At 44.1% G+C, this 25,514-nt stretch overlaps 1 protein-coding gene across 1 annotated transcript in view; it reads right to left on the minus strand.

Moving 5' to 3' along the window:
* Positions 1 to 23,681, minus strand: part of GLRA1 (glycine receptor alpha 1) — a 67,976-nt gene extending 44,295 nt beyond the window's left edge. The window contains 3 exon segments of the mRNA XM_030213418.1: positions 4,001 to 4,068; positions 22,863 to 22,993; positions 23,578 to 23,681. Coding sequence (XP_030069278.1) covers positions 4,001 to 4,068; positions 22,863 to 22,993; positions 23,578 to 23,681 — 303 coding nt within the window.
* Positions 23,682 to 25,514: the final 1,833 nt, after the last annotated feature.

Consider the following 25,514-nt stretch of genomic DNA (forward strand, 5'->3'; position numbering starts at 1 on the left):
CAAAGACAACAGTAAGGATTCTAACAGGATCCTTGAATGGAAGTGAGACACCATCGAGTGAAGGTGAAGGGAGAGAGACACCATGGGAGGAAGGGAAAAGAACAGATTCACATTTTGAAGAATTCAGAAAGAGAAGGTTGGACTTGAGCCAGGATAGATGTGAGAGGGATAAGAATTGTGACTGCTGAGGCATCAGATGCTTTACAGAGAATTTGGATATCAGCAGCATAGCTGAAAGGGGTACAGGAGTACTGTTGGATTGTTGTTACCAGAGCAAAAAAGAAGTAGGATGGATAATGGACTTCTATGAACAAATCAGAAGAGGACACTAGAGATATAGTTTAAGAAAATTTATTGTACAAGCACCTCATGCAATCTCAAAGAACCCGACAAGGGGGTCACAAATTCTTTTTTCAGATTTTGAAAACTGGGTCTCTATTCCTCACTGTTGGCAGAGGATGCAGGAAAAAGAGATTCAGCCAGCAGTACACAGATTTAGAAGGAAAACTTCCTAAATGCGGAATATCTGAGTCCCAGTAGTCAGAACCTGGAAAAAACACTTTGCGACCCCTGAGGCAGGTGGTTATTTCACTCAAAACATGGTCCTGTGTTGGGTCCTTTGAGATTATGAAGCCCTTTTACAAAGGCATGGTAGGGCTACCACGCACATAGCATGCACCAAATTGACCCTACCACCGCCGTAGTGCAGGAACCCGGCAGTAGTTCTGAAGTTGGCGTGCACAGTTTCCCGCAGTAGAAAATAATTTTCTGTTTTCTACCATGGAGGGGGGGGGGGGTGAGGGGCATTCTCAACAGTAATCAGCAGCACAGCCATATTGTCACATGCTGCCCAATTACCATGAGGTTAGTGTGTGAGCCCTTACCGCCAAGTAAGTAGCAGGTGGTAAGGGCTCATGTGGTAAATAGACAGGCGCTAATTTTGGACTTAGTGCCTGGCCATTATTGCTGAAAATAGAAATTTGAATTTTTGGTAAACATGCTAAGAAGAGGCCTGAGCACACGTGAAAATCACCCGCTAAAAGTAGTGCGGACCACTTTTTAGCACACCTTAAAAGGGCCCCTATATGAGGTGGTTCTACAATAACTTTTCTTAAGCTGTATCTCTGGTATCCTCTTCTGATTTGTTTGTGGAGGTCCATTGTCCATCCCTACATCTTTTTTGCTTTGGACTTTTGTGTAGGGACTGTTTTTCTGGTCTCCTTGGATATGTTCCTACCAGCAAATAGAATGTGCTTCAGACAAGAATAGATGTCTTTACCAGAAAGTTAAAGATTTTGCAGTCCTTCTTGAAGAATGTAGCAAGACACATATGTCTCTTCCACAGAACAATTCTTAATGGGGGCCCCCAGGGCCCCTAGAATGGATCACCCATGCCTTTCAAGAAGTAGTTTTGAAAGACGTTCAGGCCCCAGAACATCCACAGAACAGGACTTTTTCAACCTTCAAAAAGAAGAATCTAAGACCCTTTTTCTCTTAAAAAGATATCATCGTTAAACCCATGAACAAACGATGGGGAATTGTGATTCTGAATAGGGAGGATTATGTTCAAGAGATTCTGAGACAGCTTTGTGACACATTGTGTTATGTACTACTTAATGCAGCCCGTACTTCTGCCTTCAGGCAAATATTAAAAGTCTTCTTGACTATGGGATGGCAGCTGGTTTTCTCACTCTGAAGAGGTCCTTTTGGATGTTCAGTTTCCAATGACCCTCACTATATATGCCTTTCCCAAAATTTATAAATAACTTCTATTCCCTCTGGATAGACTGTTCATTTTTGAACTGTTACCTAATTTTGCAGACAAAATCCTTAGGCCCTTCATTCCACTCATTTCATTGTATTTTAAAGACTTGTCACAGATAATAACCTTTTTGCTTAGTTTATACTCTTTGGAAAGAGTGTGCACTTCTCACAAAGCCAACAATAGTGACAATTAATGGCAAACTGGTTTTACTGACCTGCATACCTATCCACTGGGAATAGCATTGAGTTTGCCTATTTATTTCACAAGGGCCATAAATCAGCTTTTAGATGGTAATGACTTTTGGACAATACTGACATGAGAACTGGTGAAAGACTCCATGGAATCAATATTCAAAATAATCTAACCAGGCAGGAGAGGCTCTGGACTGGTTAAATCATATTGGCTGGTCCAAACCCAGCACATACCCAGATAGTACTGTGAATATTTGAGCAGACTGGCATAGTACTATGCAGTTAGTGTTGGAGTAGTCTGAGCGTCCAGTTAAGGAGGAGCCAGGGTTTACCCGGGCATTGCCAATATTAAGCGGTGGTACCCAGATAATCTGATTAATTTACATTAGCAAAGAGGCTGTCCTAAATTATCGAGGTATCTCTCTGGTTACTGCCTGGTTAACTACTAGCAGTCTAATGAAGTAATGAACACACATTGCAAATTAATGCAGTCTATGATATTCATTGGCTCTTTTACAAAGGTGCGTAAGGGCGTTTGCGCATTCCGCATGCATCAAATCGGCATTACCACCCAGCTAGCATGTGTGCCTGGTGGTAATTCTGAGTATGGTGCATTCCAAAAACATCTGGTAGAAAATAATTTTCTATTTTGTACTGCGGGGGCATTCCCAGCAGTATTAGGCAGTTGGTGCGTGCTGGACAGTTACCACGTGGGTAACGAGTGAGGCCTTACCACTAAGTCAATGGATGGCATTAAGGTCTCAGCTGTAAATAGACACACGCTGGTTTTCATTTTGCCGCTCGTCCATTTCCCAGCCACAAAAACCCTCCTTTTTTCCAGACGTGCTGGAAAAATGGTCTAGCGTGCTTCCAATAAACACGCCCACAGTATTGCAGGCCCCTCAAAGCACTATGGTATGGAAAGTGTTGAAATCCATGAAAGTCCACTTCAATTATGTACAAAGAGAGAAAAAGAGACCTCAGCAACCATGTCAGGAGACTATAATTGTCTTTCCCCAATTGGTTTCACTGTTATTCATCGGTCATCTTAAAAAAACCCTCTCATTTTTAAATTTATTTTTGCATGTGCTGCTCTTTTATGCATAGCTCAAAATTCTAAATATGGCACAGAAAAATTGGCATCAATAAAATTTCACGCTGAGTGCTATTCTATAAACGGTACTCAGAGTTGTGTGCTATTTATAGAGTAACATTAGATGCCGGGATTTGTGCCCAAATTTGGCATGAGGATTTACACCAAATAAAACCTGGTGCAAATGCTCAAGCCTAAATTATGTGGAGCTCTTCCTTATTCTTTAAGTGTGCATAAGCTCCAGGGATGCCCCGATATACTCATGGTCCCCCCCTATGGCCACGCCATCTTTTTAGATTCACACGTAAAATTTATGCATGGATCCCAGTGCCTAAAGATGCACATGCAAATTTCAATGAATGCCAATTAGCACTGATAATTGATTATTAGTGCACAATTATTGGCGCTAATTGGTTCATTATTAAATTAAATTGAGCACAGAGGTTGGGTGTGCACCCATAGAATTAGGCCAATAATGTCTCAAGTTCAATGACGCCCAGAATTGATGACAAGTAATGTTTCATCCAGAAACTGCTTTGCAAAAATGCACATGAGGAAAAAAAACCTCTGACAAGGCCACCATTTTACTCAATATCTTTGGCTTCCTCAAGGGTCCAATAATCCATTCTTTTCATGCTCAATATCTTTTCTTGCTCTGCCTCAATTTTTACAGCTAGCACCATATTTTGAAGATTGGGGGTAAGAACAGTAAGAGCTAGCTGTAAAAATTGAGGCTGAGCAAGAAAAGATATTGAGCATGAAGAGAATGAATGAAACGTTGCTTGCCTTCAATGGTTGGTGTCATGCAGTGGTGGTCCAGCCCTTTCCGTGATGCAGAGATGTGAAATTCCTTCTGTGAAGGAGAAGACTACAATCTGCTGCTCACAGATTAAAGAAGGACATCACAAGGTCATTGGGTGCAAGAAGGGAACAGCCATCCTTTTTCCTTACCATGGTTGTTTCAGCAATCGAGCCAAAACTGTTAATAAAGATGTTGCAGCTAACGTTCACCGGCGGACCTGCATGACAAATGAAAAATAAACCAATCAGCAGTAATAAGCAATTGATATGAGTAATGCAACATGACTGCCTTAGATAATAATAGAGCCACAATAATTTAATTTATCTTGTACTAACAACGTTATACTGTAGGGTGAGAATATAAAATAAATAAGAGATAGGGAACAGTGAAAGAAAGTAACAGCTTTCTCATCCGTAGCACTTTGCTGGTACCAGACTTTATTACATCTCTCCAGCTAAGCATTCTTTCCCTAATTCTATAAAAGCCACCAAAACGTGCGTTCCCAATTTGTACACACAATTTAATTGAATAATGAGCCAATTAGTGCAAATAACTGGCTTTTAAAGAAGCAAATATTGGCCCTAGTTGAAATCACTTAACATGTACACACATACATTTAGGCACATGGTCCATGACTAAATGTTACACGTATCCTGGAAAAGGGGGCGGGTCATGGGCATTTCGGGGATGCAATTATTGAATAAGGGGTTTTGGCGTGTAACTTTAGGAGGGGGCATTTGAACCACATTTTCATTGCTGCAAATGGATGCACCTAAATTTACACGTGACCCCTGCGCTATAAACTGCACCTAACTTTAGGTTCAGCTTAAAGAATAGCGCTTATGCGGGATCTTTTTTACACCAATTTTTTAGGCACGATTTATAGAATTCACTATACTAAGCTGCGGTAGGCATTAACACATGTCTATCATGCACCAAAAAGCACTGCCGCTGGATACGCTGAGGTATCCCATGGTAGTGTGCATGTCAGTGTGTTCTAATTTCATGCTAGTTTTTATTTTTTGGCACGGGAGGCATGTCTATGGGCAGAAAGTAGGCATGCCATGCATTAATCGGGTAGCGTGAGTACATTGCCACTTACTGCCTGATTATCATGGGAGTAGACTGGGAGCCCTTATCCCCTAGTAAATAGGTGGCAGTAAGGGCTTCCGTGGCAGTGGCGTAGCCAGACAGCCAATTTTGGGTGGGCCTGAGCACAAAGTGGGTGGGCACAAAATTTTCTCTCTTCCCTCCCCCATTGTCCAGCATTTTCCCTTTCTCTTCCCTACCATCCACTGTCTATCTTCTCTCCCTGGATCCATCTTCCCTCTTTCTCCCCTCCCTCACTTGTGCATCTCTCCTTTCCTCTCCTCTTCTCCACCTTCATGTCCAACTTTTCTCCCTCTCCCTGCCTTGAGCCCCTGGTTTGACATCTCTCTCTGCCCCCCCCCCCCCACCACCATCATCATCTCTCCATCCTTCCTTTCCCTCACTGCCATGTTCAACATTTCCCCTCTCACCTCTCCCATCCACTTCCATGTCCAAAATGTTTTTTTCTCTCCCTCTCCCCATCCCACCCATATCCAACAATTCTCATTCTCTTTCCCCTTGCAGCATCTCTCCATCCCTCCCCAGCTCTACCCTGTCTCACTCCCTCATCCCAACAGTGCTCCTGTCTCTCCCCGACCCCCCACCCACACACCACCACCACACACACACACACACGTTTTTCCCTCCCTTTCCCCAGCGACAGTCTGGCACCTGGCTGCAGGCCTTCTCTCCCCTCCCCTTCGGGCAGCGCCGCAGTCTATCCCTACAGCTAAGCAAAGCTGCACCGCACCGGGTCCGTCTCCGTCCTGCCGCTACTTCCGCCCTCCGGCTCCGTTGTGATGTTTGTTTGCTCTTCTGCAGCGGTTCCGGATCTGCGCGCTCCCAGGCCTGTCTGTATGCTGCCTGCGACTGCTTCCTCTGCGCTGGCCCCGCCTACTCGTCTGAAGAGGCGGGGCCCAGCGCAGAGGAAGCAGTCGCAGGCAGCATACACAGACAGCCCTCGGAGCGCACAGATCCGGAACCGCTGCAGATAAGCAAACAAAGATCACAGAGCCAGAGGGCAGAAGTAGCGGCAGGACGGATACGAACCCGGTGCGCTGCAGCTTTGCTCAGCTGTAGCGATAGACAGCGGCGCTGCCCGAAGGGGAGGGAGGGAGGGAGGGGAAAGAAGGCCTGCGTGCCGGCGGGGGATTAATTCTTTTGTCGTCGCTCTGCATCGTCGCTGGGTGGGCCTGAGCCCAAAGTGGGTGGGCCCAGGCCCACCCAGGCCCACCCGTGGCTACGCCCCTGTTCCGTGGTAATGGCCATTCTCTAATTGGGAAACTAGCACATGGCCATTACAGGAAACTATACAGATGTGGCCATTTTACTGCCACGCTGAAAGTTGCCACTGAATGTGGTAAACCCATGCGCTTCAAACAGCGCCAGTTGCTTTTGAGCGTAGCGTAGTAAAAGGGCCCCTATGGGGTTTTAAAAAATATATTTATCTCTGTTTACCTTGATTTTGTGTTGAGTTAATCTGTTACCTGTATTGTGTTATTGTCTGTTTACTGCTCATTGTTCCTAAAAAAAAAATCCTTCTGCCTTGCTTTTTTGCTGCTTACCTTTCTCTGCTAGAATATTTGAAACACTTCTGACTTTTAATAAATAAAAGATTAGCAATCATCTTTAGTCCAAACTCTGTACTCAGGCCCTGTACTTTTAACTCTGGAGTGGCATTTATACTGGCTGGTTTATAGGGTAAAAATAGCTGGATCTTTGGTTGAGAAAGGAAAACTTAGGATATAAACATTTCTGGTTCTCAGAATTAGGTTGGGTATTCTCTTTTTTGACCTGCTTTTCTATCAAAAAAGGTGTGTAGGGATTAGAGCAGTACATATCTGGCTCCTTTTACAAAGCCGAAGTAGTGTTTACTGCACACTGAATGGGACAAAGCGCATAGGAATTGAATGGGCTTCATCGCATTTGGCACGCCGCTAATTGCTAGTATGACTTTGTAAAAGGAGCCCATAGTCATTAGCCTCTGAGCACATTTTTACACCTACAATCTCTCCCACCCTATACTTTAGCCACTCACCCTTGGATTTGTCATTCCTATATAGATAACCCAATAAACGTTAATAATAATCCTCAATAAATGTACACTCTGGTAATCCTGCTTATTGGTGTCCCTTATCAAAGTGCACCTGTTTTTACTCATTCCAACCAATCAACATGATTTCAACATGATTTTCACTCATGCAATATTTCTTGTGTCTTGGTCCTAAGGCTTAGAGCTTGCCCATCTGTTTCCAACGTTCTACCATGAAAGAGGCATTCAACAAACTCAAATGTGAATTGCCTGCAAATAAAGGAGCTTCCAGGACTATACAATTCCACTGCCAGAGACGATTAAGCAATGGAATAATAGATGGGTCACAGTAGGTTCAGGTGTAATCTACCTCTATGGCATAGAGGGATTCTCCCTCCTAGTTGTTGCCCCTTTATAACTCTCATAATGGAGGAGCAGCCTAGTGGTTAGTGTAGTGGACTTTGATCTTGGGGAACTGGGTTTGATTCCCACTGTAACTCCTTGTGACTCTGGGCAAATCACTTAACTCTCCATTGCCCCAGGTACAAATAAGTACCTGTATATACTATCCAGCTAATAATTGAAAAAGAAAAACGCCTATATTGCGACCCAAATCGGGAGATAGACGTTTATCTCACAAAAACGAATAAAGTGGTATAATCGAAAGCCGAATTTGGACGTTTTCAACTGCACACCGTCGCGGATGCGGACAAAGTTGATGGGGGCGTGTCAAAGGCGTGGTGAAGGTGGAACTGGGGCGTGGTTATCGGCCGATCAGAGATAGGCGCCTTTCGCCGATAATGGAAAAAAAATATGCGTTTTTAGCGAGAATTTAGGGCACTTTTCCTGGACCCTGTTTTTCCACGAATAGGGCCCCAAAAGTGCCCTAAATGACCAGATGACCACTGGAGGGAGTCGGGGATGACCTCCCCTGACTCCCCCAGTGGTCACAAACCCCCTCCCACCACAAAAATATGCCGTTTCACAACTTTTTATGTTCACCCTCAAATGTCATACCCACCTCCCTGGCAGCAGTATGCAGGTCACTGGAGCAGTTATTAGGGGGTGCAGTGGACATCAGGCAGGTAGACCCAGGCCCACCCCCCCCCACCTGTTACACTTGTGCTGGTAAATGGGAACCCTCCACACCGCCCCCGAAACCCACTGTACCCACATGTAGGTGCCCCCCCTTCACCCCTTAGGGCTATAGTAATGGTGTAGACTTGTGGGTGGTGGGTTTTGAGGGGGATTTGGGGGGCTCAACACCCAACGGAAGGGTGCTATGCACCTGGGAGCTCTTTTACCTTTTTTTTTTTTTTGTAAAAGTGCCCCCTAGGGTGCCCGGTTGGTGTCCTGGCATGTGAGGGGGACCAGTGCACTACAACTCCTGGCCCCTCCCACGAACAAATGCCTTGGATTTATTCGTTTTTGAGCTGGGCGCTTTCATTTTCCATTATCGCTGAAAAACAAAAACGCCCAACTCACAAATTGTCGAATAAAACATGGACGTCTATTTTTTCCCAAAATACGGTTCGGTCCGCCCCTTCACGGACCCGTTCTCGGAGATAAACGCCCATGGAGATAGACGTTTTCATTCGATTATGCCCCTCCATGTGAACTGCTTTGAATATAGTTGCAAAAACCACAGAAAGGTGGTATATGAAGTCCCAGTTCCCTTTCCCTATTTGAGATTCTACACAGAATGTTGCTAGTGGAAGAGTAACTTAGTGGTTAGTGCAGTGGACTTTGATCCTGGGGAAATCTTTGAATTTAATGATCAAGCAATACCACTTTAAACCTTATGCTGAATAGGGTCTCTCTATAGTCGATGACCTATTGTATGTTACAAATCAATTTATTACTCAGGAACCTTCATGCAATACCATAATTTATTGAAGGAGTGTATATATACACCATGATCTGTTCCATTTATGTTATGTTCCATGTTTGTTACCATGTATGTATGCACCTTAACGCAATACCATTTGTAATTCTGTTACCCGGAAATGGCAACTGCCATTACGGCAAATGTAAGCCACATTGAGCCTGCAAATTGGTGGGAAAATGTGGGATACAAATGCTACAAATAAATAAATAAATAAAATTCCCACTGCTGCTCCTTGTGACTCTGGGCAAGTCACTTAATTCTCCATTGCCCGTATATACTATGTAAACCACTTTGAATGTAGTTGCAAAAAAACCACAGAAAGGCAGTATATCAAGTCCCTTTCCCCTTCCACTTCATAAGATTCAACTTTTCCAAATGATTAGGGTACTATATCTCTGATGCTGCACTAGAGTATTATGCTGCCCAGAAAAGGGTAACTCAATCCAACAGAAACCCCCAAAGCACTGAGAAACCCATTCAAGGCAGGGCCCTAGGTAGTTTTCTGTTCCTGGGGGGCTTATAGTTTAAAAGAAAAGAAAAATCATAAACAGCTGAAATGGGATTTGAACCTGGGTCCCCTGGTTCTAACAATCAGGCTACCCCTCATTTTCAGTTTGTAAAATGTATACTCATGCCGGATGTCACTAGCACATGGCATCCATTTCACATCTATTTTAGAACAGGCTGTATGTCAGCAGATCCTGTTTTAAAATACATGAGAAATGGATGTCTATATGTGACATACAGGTTTGGATATCTATATTTTAAGTTATATCACATTAACATACCCAGCTCCCTATGTACTACTCATTCAAAACAGTAGCAGAGAAATATTATTGGATCTGGCAAGATAAGTCTCCTTATTAATTGGATAAGAAATGATCCCTAATGTATTCTGGATATTCAAATGGAACACTGGGGTGAAAAAGATAACCTACATGGAGCTAAGTATTTTTGTGTACCTCCATATAGGGAATTGAGCACATATAGATGGGAAAATTGTATACAAAAAATATATATAAAATTGCAAAATTGGATTGATGATGATTGCATGCCCACCCAGATCAGTGTCGTGGCTTAAATATAATGGCAATGCGGTGGTAGCATGCGATTCTGATGGATCTAATAACATTTCTCTGCTACTGTTTTATCATCCTCACTTTAATATTCCCTTATCTCTTGTTTGTCCTGTTTGTCTGTCCTAATTAGATTGTAAGCTCTGTCGAGCAGGGACTGTCTCTTCATGTTCAAGTGTACAGTGCTGCGTACGTTTAGTAGCGCTTTAGAAATGATAAGTAGTAGTAGTAGTACTGTTTTGAATGAGTAGTATGTAGGGAGCTGGGTATGTTAATGTGATATATGTTTACCCCCTCCTGTGTGAACGTCCCAGGGTGCTGAAAATATTGAGGTATATTTTAAGTTAGGCATCCTTTCTGTGTAAGTCTAAGTAGATTGTGAGCCCACCAGGTTACAGAGAAAGTACCTGCATAGAACAATTGTAAACCACATTGATTGTATTCCTTTAGGAACAATACTAGCCTGGTCCCTGTCTATTCTAACAGTGCTAGCATGTGCTTCTGAAGGGCACAGTAAGAATAAAGAATCACTGCTGTTTCCTTTCAGTTTAGTTTGGGTAAATATCCAGAAAGAATGGGGTGAAAAGGAATTCCTTTATAATAGGTCGTGGGACCACAGCAGGAGACGGTACGGTCATAAGAGAAAAGAAAAGCAAATATCAGTTGACTGGCATTACTGCTTTAAAGCCCTGATCTTAAGCTTACAAACTCAGTATTATATAAGGGAATAACCTGGGGGCGATCTTGTAAATCTATGACGTGTGATTAAAAAGAAACAATACAGATCAAGACTGAGCTGAATAGCAGAATAACTGCCATGGCAGACAAGATTTCAATGTCATAAAACGTGACGAGACCTGAGTAATAATTTAAGCAGTGAAACCCAGAGCTTTACTGGGCTTAGTCCTAATATCTGTCATTACTTATTATCTGCAAGATAAAGAGGATAAGGGAAAAATGAAATTTGTTTTCAAATGAATGCAATTTTGTAGGGTTGCTTATCCAGGAAACTTATTATTCAAATCAGGCAGTCTCTCCAAAACCAGGCATAGTCAACATTACTTGAAAAATGTCACAATTCTTTTAATTCTACCAGAGTCTTTACATCTCAAGACCTCTGTCTTACTCTTCAAATCCTCTCTTGAGATTCAGTGCTTCCCTTTTACACTTCTGAAGTACATGAGATGTTGAATTTTCAGTATCTTCTATGTAAACCACATATGAAATCTCTTGTGCCCCAGACGTTTTATACATCAGAATTTCTTCCTTTTTTCTTGATTTATGGTATTGCTTCTCATATTATGTATGTTCTAGTGTAGTACCAGAAAGCAAGACCTACATGCAGTACCTTGTTCTTAATTAGATGTATACTTTTTCTTTCAATCAATAAATTTGTGAAAAAAGCGTAAAGAAGAGCTGAGACTACCAAAACAGGATGCAATGCACCCAAGAAAGAGGCAAGATGATATTAAGAATCTAGATATAGTAACATGACATAGTAAGTAATGGCTGAAAAAGGCCAACTGACCCAACCAGCCTGTCCACACTGCAAGGGTATATCCTGGCTGCCAGTCATCTTGCCAGGGCCCGTCTTATGCAGGGGCAACAGGGGTGGTCGCACAGGGTCCCACGCTCCTAGGGGCCCCGCATCTCTGGCACATCTGTCCTCCAGTCTTGAAACACCTCCTTGCTCTGTAACTTAATGTGCATCTATTCAGAGAGTATCAGGCAGCGGCAGCGATTTTCATATCCCGTCAGCTACAGAGCCCAGAGCCTCCTTGCTGCTGCATCCCACCCCCTGTTGATGTCACTTCCTGCTTCCACAAGGGTGGGACGCAGCAGTGAGAAGGCTCTGAGCTCGGCAGCTGACGGGATATGAAAATCGCTGCTGCTGTCTGCCGCTTTCTACTGAAACGTGCAGGATGCACATCAAGGTATGGGGTAAGGTGGTATTCCAAGAGCTCTAAACCTCCTTTTAAACTCTGATAAATTATGGCTTATGGTGGCAGGTGAGGGAGGGGGGGTCACTGAACTGGTCTGCACAGGGACACACAATTACTAAGACCGGCCCTGCCTCTTGCATGGCTGCTTGAAGGCCATTTCTGAAGTAATCTACATGGAACATTAATTGTAGCCCTAAACAATAGCATGAGGCTTCCAAGAAGTTTGGGGAGACCAAGTTCAATTGTATTTGGTTAAAACCCCAAATTCAGAGATCATGGGGAGGCTGAATTTTTAAAAACATTTTTAGACAAAGCCTCACTAACCTTTGGTGGCTGTAAGGATCATTACAAAAGGTTGTATTAGGACAGAGCAGTGACTAAATTACAACTCTTCCAAAAATCAAAGTTGATAGCCTATCAGTGGAAGTAAAAGAAAGTCTTAATGTAAATAATTTGGGGAATGCTTGGGAAAGATATGGAGGGAAATGGTAGGAAAAGCATTAAGAGATCAGGTAAAAGAAAACGGGGAAGGAAGAGTTGGTGTTGAGTTGAATATGGAAATTCATACACATATCTACCAAAAAAGTATCACTGTCAACTAGTTAGACTAGATGGGCCATTTTTGTCTTATTTGTTGTCATATGCTATATGTAGAGACCTCCTAGATTCCTAAGTAATTTAATGTGTTTCCTTTGGCTTAAATAATGAGACAAATTTGGGTGTCTAGTGCTGGAAATCAGTGGTAAGCTCCTTACTTTAATTCTCTACTCTAAATCTGCCCTTATTGCCATCTACATTTTAGGCCTCTAATTTTAGGAGTTTAGTGAAATTTTGAGTATAAATTTAGAAACTCAGCCGTAGTACATTTTCAAAGAGGCTGATTTAGGGGCATAACACACAAAGTTAGGGGCCTAAACACTTTGTAAATTGCCACATATAGGATTTTAAGCTCCATTAATCTTCTGGACACTGCCATGCCTATCTCTGACTCAATTCTAAGTGTGATTTTCAACATAGACCATACCTTTCATTCCCATATCTCTGCTATAGTTAGTAAATGTTTTTACAAACTCCGCCACATTAGATCTCTTCGCCCTTTTCTGGAACCTAAAGCCAGTTAACTGTTGAATATTGCACTTAACTGGCTTTGTTTCCACCGGCTCCATAAACCTAGAAATGTAATACTAGAGTCTGGACATGGCTCGGCATTGAATTTCTGGGTATAACGCTGGCAGTAGCCAGCAAAATTGGCTGAATATCGGGCACTATGCCATTTCTCCAAGACAGATTTCCTCATTTGCACTCCAATGTCTTGGGGCAGATGAACATACAAGATTCCCAATTCCTTTCCCATGTCTAACCACAGAGCTCTGCAATGATCTTAATAGTGCTGCTGCTTTGAACAGTTGGCTCTCTGACGTCCTCCTAATTACAGTCTGACGAAATGGCGCATCTCCTTTAAAGTCCTTCTTTTTACTCCTAATGAAGAATTTATCTGGCATAGGCTCTCGATTCTTTTCATTTAGCTCAAACCTATTAAAGTGCCTTGACAAACGACTGGCAGCAGCTCAGTTAAATGACATGCTCCAAGAGCTGGTCGTTTGAGCTCCACCATGCTGTAGCCGTGACTTCCATAGAAATTGGATACTGATTTATGTGTGGGCGAGAAGAGCTAGCAAACTGCCCCTCTGGGGAAGATGCAGTTCATTGAAATAAATCTGAAATTAAATTATGTTGGATAAAAATTACAATACAGCTGGCTTCAGCAGAAGGATAATGTATATGTTTCATTAAATATTAAAGTTTCATTTCATTTTTAGTTGGATTTGTTTGTGGCATTGCAAAAGCCAGGAAAAAAGTTTCATTAACCTTCTGTCTTCTGACTGGATTGTCTAGTGTAGATCTGTTCAGAGATCCCATAAGAGCTACAGTACTTTCCATCAGGATTATATAAAGTGTTCTTGATGTCTGAGTTGTGTCACTAGTTAAATCACTGAGATATTTGGATTTGGATGTTAGATTTAATTAGTCACCTTGCCAAATCCTAGCTCATGGTGAAATACCTAACAGCTGGTTACTATGGGAGCAATCTATAAAGGTTATCCAAATATGAGTACCAGAAATCTGAATGCTAAGCTAGTATTCTATAATGGCAAATTTATGTGCCAAAAGCCACTATCCAGCTCATTTTCAAAGGAGAAGGGCGCCCATCTTCTGACTCAAATCGGGAGATGGGCGTCCTTCTCTCAGGGCCGGCCAAATCGGCATAATCGAAAGCCGATTTTGGCCGCCCACAACTGCTTTCCGTCGCGGGGATGGCCAAAGTTCAAGGGGGCGTGTCGCCAGTGTACTGAAGGCGGGACGGGGCATGGTTAAGAGATGGCCGTCCTCGGCTGATAATGGAAAAAAGAAGGGCATCCCTGACGAGCATTTGGCCGACTTTACTTGGTCCCTTTTGTTTCACGACCAAGCCTCGAAAAGGTGCCCAAACTGACCAGATGACCACCAGAGGGAATCGGGGATGACCTCCCCTTACTCCCCCAGTGGTCACCAACCCCTCCCACCAAAAAAAAAACAATTTAAAAAACATTTTTTGCCAGCCTCTATGCCAGCCTCAAATGTCATACCCAGCTCCATCACAGCAGTATGCAGGTCCCTGGAGCAGTTTTTAGTGGGTGCAGTGCACTGCAGACAGGCGGACCGAGGCCCATCCCTCCCACCTGTTACACTTGTGGTGGTAAATGTGAGCCCTCCAAAACCCACCCAAAACCCAGTGTACCCACATGTAGGTGCCCCCCTTCATCCCTAAGGGCTATGGTAGTGGTGTAGAGTTGTGGGTAGTGGGTTTTGGGGGGCTCAGCACACAAGGTAAGGGAGTTATGCAGCTGGGAGCAATTTGTGATGTCCACTGCAGTGCCCCCTAGGGTGCCCAGTTGGTGTCCCGGCATGTGAGCGGGACCAGTGCACTATGAATGCCGGCTCCTTCCATGACAAAAAAGCCTTGAATTTGGTCGTTTTTAAGATGGGCATCCTCGATTTGCATTATAGGCGAAAACCGAGGCCGCCCATCTCTAAGGTCGGTGATCTCAACATTTCGGTCGACCTAAATGTTGGCTGGCCCTGACCGTATTATCAAAACGAAAGATGGACGCCCATCTTGTTTCGATAATACGGGATGCCCTGCCCCTTCGCCGGGGCACCTGTAAAGAGGTAGCAAGGACAAGAAAAGGACTGGGAGGGAAGTAACTAGAGAGGAAGTCCAGGAGGTGGAGAAAGGAAGTGCCCGCTGGAAGCAGTAAGGGGCAGCTTTTGCAAAGGGCAACCACCATTTTTGCCTGCTGATCCAATGGCCCACCCACTCCACCTGCCCCATTTTCAAGGAAGTAGGGCCTTTGTCACAGCATTCTGCAGGTGGTGGGTCCTAGCCTGGTAGAGTACACAGAAGTATGTTACAGACCAAAGCAAGGTCAAAGGTCAAGTGGTTGGTGTCCCATGCTAGAAGTGACATGGGTGATGTCTAAGGCTAATGGCAGTTCCCCTCTTTTACGGAGGGGGGCCAGCACCAGAGTAAATGATGATCAGCGGTGCCTAACTCAGACTTGAATGGAATGGGGAGCCTGAAGGCTTCAAGAAAGAGAGTCAACAGTTGTGAGGAATGCTTTTATGGTGATCCCCTGTGCAAAGCTGGGATGTTAAGCACCAGGGCATGTCGGCGATATATGCCACGGAGCAGAAAATTTACATCATAACTAAGGCAAATAGAGGAATCTGTATGACTCAAAAGGCTAGGCCACCTTGCCCCAAATGTTCTAGATAGAAATCGAGTCATATGTCTGATTGCTTATTCACTGTAAGATGTATACATGAATGAAATTGCTCGCTAATGTGAATGTATTTACATATATAAGTTGTAGAATGCTGCGGCCATAATAAATTCCACTCTTTTCTCTGATGAGTTGTCAAGTGTGGATATGTTGTATGTTTTGGCATGAAAGGAGAGTGCTGAAGTGCCTCCTGCCCAGTTTGGGCGATGAGGATTAATATTTGAAATAAAGAAGGTAGAAAAGAATGCCATTTCATTACAGGAAAGGAAAGAAAGACGTAAAAGAAAGTAATAAGTGATAGTCTCTCTTGGGGAGGGAAAATTGAGGAGTTAGTGGATCCCTCGAGGACCATTTGGTCCCAATTGAATTGTATAAGCTTTTTCAAATAAGTGTATCTTTAACAGGACTAGGGTAAAGAGTGTTCAAGGTGAATAGCAGAAGTAAGGGAGCTCCAAAGCAATGGAGAGAGCCAGAAGAAAAAGGCTTGGTTTCTAGTAGAGTCATAGTGGGCCTCTTCAGGGTTGCCAATCAACGTTGATCATTTCCAATTAACAAGCGATTATTTTTGGGTTTCTGCCAAGTACTTGTGACCTGCCTTGGCCACTGATTGGAAAACAGGATACTGGGCTAGATGGACTATTGGTCTGACCCAGTATGGCTACTCTTATGTTCTATGTTCTTATGACACTAACCAGCTTATTTTCGAAAGAGAAAAACGCCTATAGTGCGACCTTAATTGGGAGATAGACGTTTGTCTCGCAAGGGCGCCCAAATCGGTATAATCGAAAGCCGATTTTGGGCATTTCCAACTGCACTCCATCGCAGAAACAAATAAAGTTGACGGGGGGGGGGGGGGGGGGCGTGGTGGAGGCGTGGTGGAGGCGTGGTGGAGGCAGAACCGTGGCGTGGTTATCAGCTGAGGAGAGATGGGTGTCTTTAGCTGATAATCGAAAAAAAGGTGTTTTTACCGCGATTTTGGGTCACTTTTTTTGGACCCTTTTTTTTCCACGAACAAGTCCCAAAAAAGTGCTCCAACTGCCCAGATGACCACTGGAGGGAATCGGGGATGACCTCCCCGGACTCCCCCAGTGGTCACTAACCCCCTCCCACCAAAAAAACCCCACTTTAAAAACTTTATTTCCAGCCTGTATGCCAGCCTCAAATGCCTTACCCACCTCCATGACAGCAGAATGTGTTCGTTCCTGTCACAGCCTTTCCCTGGGTCAGATGTGGCTCTCGGGTGCAGTACAGGGTCACATCAGCATTGCATTGTGGTGGGTGTAGGGTATTGGGCTCCGTGATTTCATTAGCTTGTGTTACAGTCTCACGATGTTGGTAGTTGGTAGGCTCTTCTCCCATGGTGCTTTTCCCCCTGCCTACTGGGTCAGAGTGTGCCCTGTTGTGTTTCCTGTTGTAGTCCATGAGGTAGTGGCCATTTTTGTAAGCCAGTTTTAGTTCCCTTTCCTGTGTTAGCCACGTTAGAGAACTTAGTTCTTACCTTGAATGTGGCTGAAAGAGGGCATTGTACAGCATTCTGCCAGCTCTGACCTACTGCTAATCTCAGTACCAGGGAGACTCGTTGCCAGTGGGGCACAACCTCTGATCTGCAGTTAACTGTGAGTAAAGGCAGTTATTCCAATAAAGGACGTTTTCGGAGAGATTAGTCTTCAGGTGTCAACTGGTGTGCCAATGTTATATAGCAGCAACCAGTCCTAGAGGCCTGCGTGTATGCAGGTCCCTGGAGCACTTTTAGTGGGTACCGCAGTGCACTTCAGCCAGGTGACCCCAGGCTCATCCCCCCCCCCCCACCTGTAACATTTGTGCTGGTAAATGGGAAGCCTCCAAAACCCACTGTACCCACATGTAGGTGCCCCCTTCACCCCTAAGAGCTATGGTAGTGTTGTACATTTGTGGGTAGTGGGTTTTGGGGGAGGGGGTTGGGAGCTCAGCACCCATGGTAAAGGAGCTATGCATGTGGGAGATTTTTCTGAAGTCCACCGCACTGACCTAGGGTGCCCAGTTGGTGTCCTGGCATATCAGGGGGGCCAGTGTACTACGAATCCTGGCCCCTCCCACGACCAAATGGCTCGGATTAGGACATTTTTGAGCTGGGCGTTTTTAGTTTCCATTATCGCTAAAAAAAAACAAACGCCCAGCTCAAAAACGTCCATTTTTTCGAAAATACGTTTCGGCCCGCTCCTTCACGGACCCGTTCTCAGAGATAAACGCCCATGGAGATAGGCGTTTCCGTTCGATTATGCCCCTCCACTTGACATTAATTAGAATTTACATACAGATTTGTCTAAGCGCATTCTATAATATGCTGCACGTAAATTCTAAGTTGCATAGGGGGTGTGTGACCATGGACATTTGTAGAATCTATGCGCGTTGTTATAGAATACACCTAATCCACACATAACTTAGGAGTTGGCATTTACACCAGGTTTTATTGGCATAACTACCCACAACTAGATTTGGTTGCATGGACCAACACTCGGTGTATTCTATAAACCGTGCAGAAATTTAGACTTATTCTATAAAGTACGCCTAAATTAAGGCATGCCTTATAGAATGCATTTAGGCAAATTTAATTTCATTGCCGAATTTTTAGGTTAAGGACAAGAACTTTTATTTAATGTGATAAATGATGGGAAGCCAGTGTTAATGTGCACAAACCTTACTGGCACTCATTAGTAACTAGCCTCATAAAGTGGGACATGTGACTTGTTAATGGTGTTAATGCATATTAACACTGTAGCAAACAGTAATAATTCTAGTTTGTATTTATGAAAATGGAGGCTTGCCTATAATCAGACAGTAACAACAGCGGGCTCTCAGCCTGCTGCTCTATCCAACAGATAACTCCTCTGCTCTTAGGGTGCATAGGGAGAAGTAAAAAAAGGAGGCAGTAATGCCACTGTATGAATTATTGGTGAGATTTTATCTGGAGTACGTACGGTGTCCTGCATCTTCAGTTCCTGAAAGAAACTAAAGTGTCTAAGTATGTATATTTTAGAGGCAGAAAAAGAAGACAGGAATGTTAGCAACATATCTATATTATTTTAGGGGGGGTGGAGTTATCAATGTTAGCTACTGTTAAAATGGGTTATTTTACTTTTAACTCAGGTTATTATGGGATCTGTGCTAAAATAGCATTAAATAGTGGTAAAATAACCCATCTTAACCCTTTAGTATCCAATGTTCCCATCAATCAGTTCCCATATGGCTTATTATGGGAACATTGGACACTAACCAGCTTATTTTCGAAAGAGAAGGCCGGCCATCTTCCGACACAAATCTGGAGATGGCCGGCCATCTCTCAAGGCCGGTGAAATCGGCATAATCGAAAGCCAATTTTGGCCGGCCTCAACTGCAGTCCGTCGCGGAGCCAGCCAAACTTCAAGGGGGCGTGTTGGCAGGGTACAGAAGGCAGGATGGGGTGGGACTGGGTCGTTGTATGAGATGGCCGGCTTAGCCTGATAATGGAAAAAAGAAAGCCGGCCCTGACGAACATTTTGCCGACTTTACTTGGTCCCTTTTTTTTCAGGTCCAAGTCCCAAAAAAGTGCCCGAACTGACCAGATGACCACCAGAGGGAATCGGGGATGACCTCCCCTGACTCTCCCACTGGTCACTAACCCCCTCCCACCCTCAAAAAAACAACTTTAAAAACTTTTTTGCCAGCCTCTATGCCAGCCTCATACCCAGCTCCCTGACAGCAGTATGCAGGTCCCTGGAGCAGTTTTTAGTGGGTGCAGTGCATTTCAGGCAGGTGGACCCTAGCCCATCCCCCCTACCTGTTACACTTGTGGTGGTAAATGGGAGCCCTCCAAACCCCCCCACAACCCACTGTACCAACATGTAGGTGCTCCCCTTCACCCATAAGGGCTATAGTAATGGTGTAGAGTTGTGGGGAGTGGGTTTTGGGGGGGGCTCAGCACCCAAAGTAAGGGAGCTATGCACCTGGGAGCTATTTTAATGACTTTTTTAATTTTTAGAAGTGCCCCCTAGGGTGCCCGGTTTGTGTCCTGGCATGTCAGGGGGACCAGTGTACTACAAATGCTGGCTCCTTCCACGACCAAAGGGCTTGGATTTGGCCGGGTTTGAGATGGCCGGCCTTGGTTTCCATTATTGGCAAAAACCGAGGCCGGACATCTCAAACCCGGCCATCTCTGACATTTGGCCGGCCCCAACCGTATTATTGAAATGAAAGATGGCCGGCCATCTCGTTCGAAAATACAGTTGGCCCCGCCCCTTTACAATGCTGTCCTCGGAGATGGGCGCCCTTAGAGATAGCTGGCCCCGTTCAAAAATGCCCCTCTAAGGGGTTTTAATGTTAGCCTGTGTTGATAACGTTCCCAATAAATGTTTAAATACTTTGCCTATTAAGGATTGTGCTGACATTTGTCAACATCACATCTATGTTAGAAATATTTTTCTATGTTGCTTATTATGTTATCATTTGTAGTCTACATTTATCATATTTCTGTTATATGATTGTTTTATATTGCTGTTAAATGTTTATATTTCTGATACTGTATCATGATAGTACTATTACTAGGATTCAATTTGCCATCTCCAAATTTACCTCATTGATTGTATAAATGCTTATATTTGGTCATTTTGCTGTTCTTATGCTGTTAACAAAATTGTAAGTTTTATGTCAAACTGTACCTGCTGTACACCGCTTTGAGTGATTCTCTTCACAAAGACAGTTAATAAATCTCAGTAATTAAATAAATAAATAAATGCTAGAGGCATTCAAATTCCTTAGCAGTATAATACTGCATAAGACAAATCATTATTCAATGGAAATAAAAAATTTAGATCAAGGAGTCATGACATTAGACTAAAGGGAGATTGGCAGGGGTCACATGGAAATATTTCTTCACAGACAGGGTAATAGATGCATGGAACAGCCTCCCAGATGAGGTGACGGAGTCAGAAGCAGTTTGAGTATTCATGACAATATGGGATTAACACAGAAAATTAGTGGAGAAAAGGGAATAAAATAAGAAATTAGGTAGGATCTGAAGTATTTCAGAGGGAGGGGAATATGAACAGGTTGGTTGGGCTTTGCAGTTGCTGTCTACCATTCTATTCCACGCTGGCATTTTATGGACTTATTGCCATTATGATAAAGTATAAATAAAAATGGCCCTGATATTCAACTGGCGGTGATCAGCATTTTGGTGACTGCCACCTTTAAACCCAGAAATTCAATGTCGGGCCATGCCCGAGCACTGGCATTGAATTTTCAGGTTTCTGGAGCAGGCTAACACATAGCTGGTTAAGGGGTCCTTTTACTAAGCTGAGGGAAAAAGTGCCCTGTGGTAGCGGTGAGGACTGTTTTTCCTGCGCACCAGGGCCCTTTTTTCACAGCTGGTAAAAGCCCCCCCCCCAAATGACCATGCGGTGAAAGAACTCTTACCGCATGGCCATGCGGCAGGAAGCCCTTATCACTACCCATTGAGGTGGCGAAAAAGGCTGCTGCGCTAACTGGGCAGCAAGCGGTGATGCCTGATTACCACTGGGTTATTGCTGCGCAAGCCATTTTTGGGGGATTTCTTTTCCCCCTGGAAATGGCGCGCACTCAAGGCCGGACTACCGTCGGTGGCAGCATTGGGTCAGCGGTAGTCCTGGAAGAGCAAGCAGTAAGCCCCAGATTCTATATATGACGCCCAGATTTGTGTGCCCAAATTGAGGCACGATCCCGAGATGTGCATGCAAATTAATTGATCAACAAGTTCATAATCATCAGTAATTGGGTGTCAACCAATTATTGATGTTAATTGGCAAGCATTAGAATTTGCGTGTGCATCTGGCTGCACGCTATTCTAAAAGGCAACATGCCTAACCCCCATTGCATGTAATTCAAAAGGGGTGTGGTCATGGGAGGGGCATGGACACGTCAGTGGCATTCCGAAAAGTTATGTACATTGTTACAGAATGCTACTTGGGTACCAGCATTTACACCAGGTTTCAGCAGGCATAAGTATGGCGCTTAAAGTTTGGGTGCAGGAATCAGCACTAAAGTGCGATTCTATAAAGGACGCATGCCCTTTATAGAATCGTGCTTAGTGTTGATCTTTTCTGGTGCTCATTTTTGAGTGTGATTTACAGAATCTGACCTCATGTGAACATAATGTGCACTCGTAACAACACTCAACAATGAAAAACAGAAAAACAAACACAAAGGGGTCCTTTATAAAGCCGCGGCAAAAAGTGACCTACGGTAGTGTGGGCCCGTGTTTTTGGTACGCACCTACCACGCCTTTGTTAAAGGGCCCCCAAATTTTTGGGGTGTCTATCCCTAGAAAATAGGGTCGTGCCCTAGAATTGGAGGACCTTTGATATTCCAAGCACTGGCGTCCCTGACGAAAATATTTTGAAACGGAAATTTCTGTAGGATGCGGATGTGGAAACTTCAGGAAACAACTTCAGAAACAATTGAGAAAAACTGATCAAATTTCAAAGTCAGAAAAGTTTGTTTCCTTTGTCTTCATTATTCCAGTCCATATAATTCTTTAATGAGTGTGGTCATAGTGACTTCAGTTATTTAGTAAATTAGGTTTCCTTGAGTCTGTCTCACCAGTAGGTTTCATTTTCATTTTTGCTTGGACATACACTAATGTTTAGTAGCTTTATTAATTTGCACTTTAGTCTTTTAAAGGTGTATTCACACACACAAAAAAATGGGGTCACACGCAAAGAGAGTAAAATATGATGCATGGAGCATGTTAGTGAAACGCTTTGCGTCCAGACTCACTAAAATCAGCTTGGCTGTGGGAACAGCCCATACTGAACTCTCTGTGTACCCCTTCACTAATTATACTTTATTAGAATTATTATAATTAGCGCTTTGGTGTATGCCCTTGCAAACCTGTTGGTGGTCATCGTGGGATTGACTTTTTGTAAGCAGATTTTGATATTGTCTCTCCCGACGGATTTCTTTTTTTGCTAGAATTTCAGAAGTCATAATTTACTATTGTGTGTAAATGGACCATTGAGAACTCCAAGGCATATGGGATAATTTAATTTTTTTTTAAATAAAAAAACAAGATTCTCCCAAAAACATTCCACCATGTATAAAGTGTCTGAGCAATCTTCCATAAACACAAGTTTATTATCCATTCCCTGTAGCAATAAAAAAAGCGTACCTTTAAAATTTGGCCTGATTCTGGCATCGTACCCTGAGATTTTCCCCATCAATTTATCCAGAAAATCTGATGGGGACATAAGCTTGGGAGCAGACCGGGCGGATGCACCGACTTCTTTAGAAGCTGCCAGGCTGAAAAAGAGAACGAAAGAAATTCAAAGGGTAATTTGTAGTGAATCCACATTGGTGGACTGACCTCATGTCAAAAGCTGCTGGGCCTGGAATCAGGATGTGGGAACAGAATGCATAATTCTGAGGAAGTAACATTAATACCTTAGTGCATTTCTAACAAGGAAATTCTTTGCTGATTTGTTTGTTATCCTAATATTTCAGAGTTCAGAATCAGGCTACATGCCAAGATGTTGTGGATCAGCCAATCAACTACAATTCTTTCTGGCTAAGACTCTTTCACCAGCCTCTTTTGCAAAGAGATGTTCTGGCAATTAATTTATCATGATGAATCATATTAGTAATGTAAATTGATCTACAGCTGGTTAGGTTTGAGGCATAATTCAAATCTATGTATATAAACACTGGTTTCTGTCCGTCATGCTCTAGGACACTTCCTATTGGTCAAGTTGTGGGACTTTCCCTATTGGTCAAGAAAATGAGTCTGTATCATGCAGGATGTGGAGGAGGAGGTTTGCACAGAAATGAGATCATAGCAGCAGCAGGAGGGATTAAAAACATTGCACAGGTAGGCATCAGAGTCTTACCACACTGCTAGCACAGATACCCAGGGAAGGACAGGGAAGGTGACAAAAATGGCTGGAAATAGAGCAAGAGGAGCCTCAGAGACACAGTCCACTGTGTTAAGCATAGCCTGACAGTCCATCAGAAGTACACTGCACTGGATGGGAGAGGAAAGCATCTAGTAAAGAGTCTGTGGCCTCCTCCTGGCTTCAGCCTCAGCTTTCCCTTTCCTACCATTTCACTGCAACTATATCATCAAGTAGTGTGGTTCTTAAAGGGGAAGCATCTTAGAACAACAGCTAGAACATCTGAGTGCCTTTCTGCCTCCTTTTCTCTTCCATTCAGTAAGCCGTGTTAGCTGTTAATGCAACAGTTAGCACACACTAACAATTAATGTGTTGCCTTAGCAGTTAGGGGACGGGAAATGGGCAGGGAATGAGCAGGGAATATACCTTACAGTTAATGTGGAGATGATTACTGCACTAACATGACAGCGTACAGTTCAATTAATGCCACCTGAATAGGTACAGCTTAAAGGCACTGTGTTTTTTTTCTATTCAGTTAATTTTTATCATCCTATATAATAATTTGCACCATGAACATTCCATGAAGCTGCCTGGGTCCGTGCCTCCATTCTGATTGGCTGTGCCTGGGACTGAAGCCTCGGATGACGTCATCCAGAGAGCCCAAGCAACAGCAGCATTTTGACAGAGAAAAAAAAAGTAACACCCTGTCAGAAAACCTCCCCTGTCTCACACACACGATCTCTCTCTGTGACATACAACACACACAGTTCACCCCCCCCACACAATTACTGACTCAGACACACACACACACACACACGCACGCACACACACACACACACACACACACACACACACACACACACAGAGTACAGACCTGTGGTGAAGAGGTGCTGAAAGGAGAGCTGCTGTACCCTGTGGCTGCTGAACAATGCAGAGGGGAGGGGGCCCCCCTGCAGGAGGGCCCCAGGCTGAAAGGCCTAGCACACTTGGAGCTGAGAAACACTATGAAGGGGAGGCTTCCTCCACCCAAGCCCCAAGCATGCAACCAGGAGAACCAGGAGAGCCCAGGCCTGTGGACGGAGGAAGGACCAGAGCCCAGCAGCGCTTGCTGAGGAGCCAGCTCACCCTGACTGTAAGTCCTGGCCATAACATTCCTAAGCTGGGTGAAGAACAGGGGGCAAGAAGGCAGGGCCCGGGTTCCAGAGCAGGGTTCTCTGCATCCAGTATCAGAGGAGAGGTGGTGGAAGAGAATAGCGGAGAGTCTGAAGAGGACGTTAGTGAGGAAGAAGAGGAGGAGAAGGAATCCAGGCCTAGGGCCTGGCAGAAGAAAGAGGCCCAGCATATGACTCCTGAAGAGGTAATTAGATCAGTGAAGAAAATGAATCGAGTAGAAGGTGAAATAGAGGTACTGAGGAAGCGGCTGAAGCTAGCAAAAACTATGTGTAACCTGGCTTCCACTGGCCCACGAGACAAGTATGTTAAGGGAGTTGAAGCGCTCCAGAAGCGGCTTACAGCAAAACAAAGGCAGCTGCAAAAACTAAAGAACTGCAGAGATAATCCCCTTCGTGAGGTTTTCCTGAACAGGGAACGCATGCAGCAGACCCAGACGCAGTCCCAGATCCAGCAGGAAGCAGAACCCAGAGACACACAGGACTCCGTGGTTCCAGACACCCCAGAGGCTATGCTGGAAGGGACAGCAGGGGAAGAGAAACAGCAGCAGCCAGAAGGAGGGAAAGACAAGACTGACACAAATAATTCCCAGTTATCACCAGTATTTTATTTCCTACAGGATTCCCAAGAGCTAGGTGCTCCATCCACTTACCAGCCTTGTAGAACAGAGGCTCCTAGTCCAGTTGTGGCAGGTACTGTGGATAAGGAGGGGCTCCAGCACTGCATGCAGCAAGAGAGCCTGGCAAGTTTGGAACACAAAAGAG

The sequence above is a fragment of the Microcaecilia unicolor genome, chromosome 8, assembly GCF_901765095.1.
Source record: "Microcaecilia unicolor chromosome 8, aMicUni1.1, whole genome shotgun sequence".
NCBI lineage: Eukaryota > Metazoa > Chordata > Amphibia > Gymnophiona > Siphonopidae > Microcaecilia > Microcaecilia unicolor.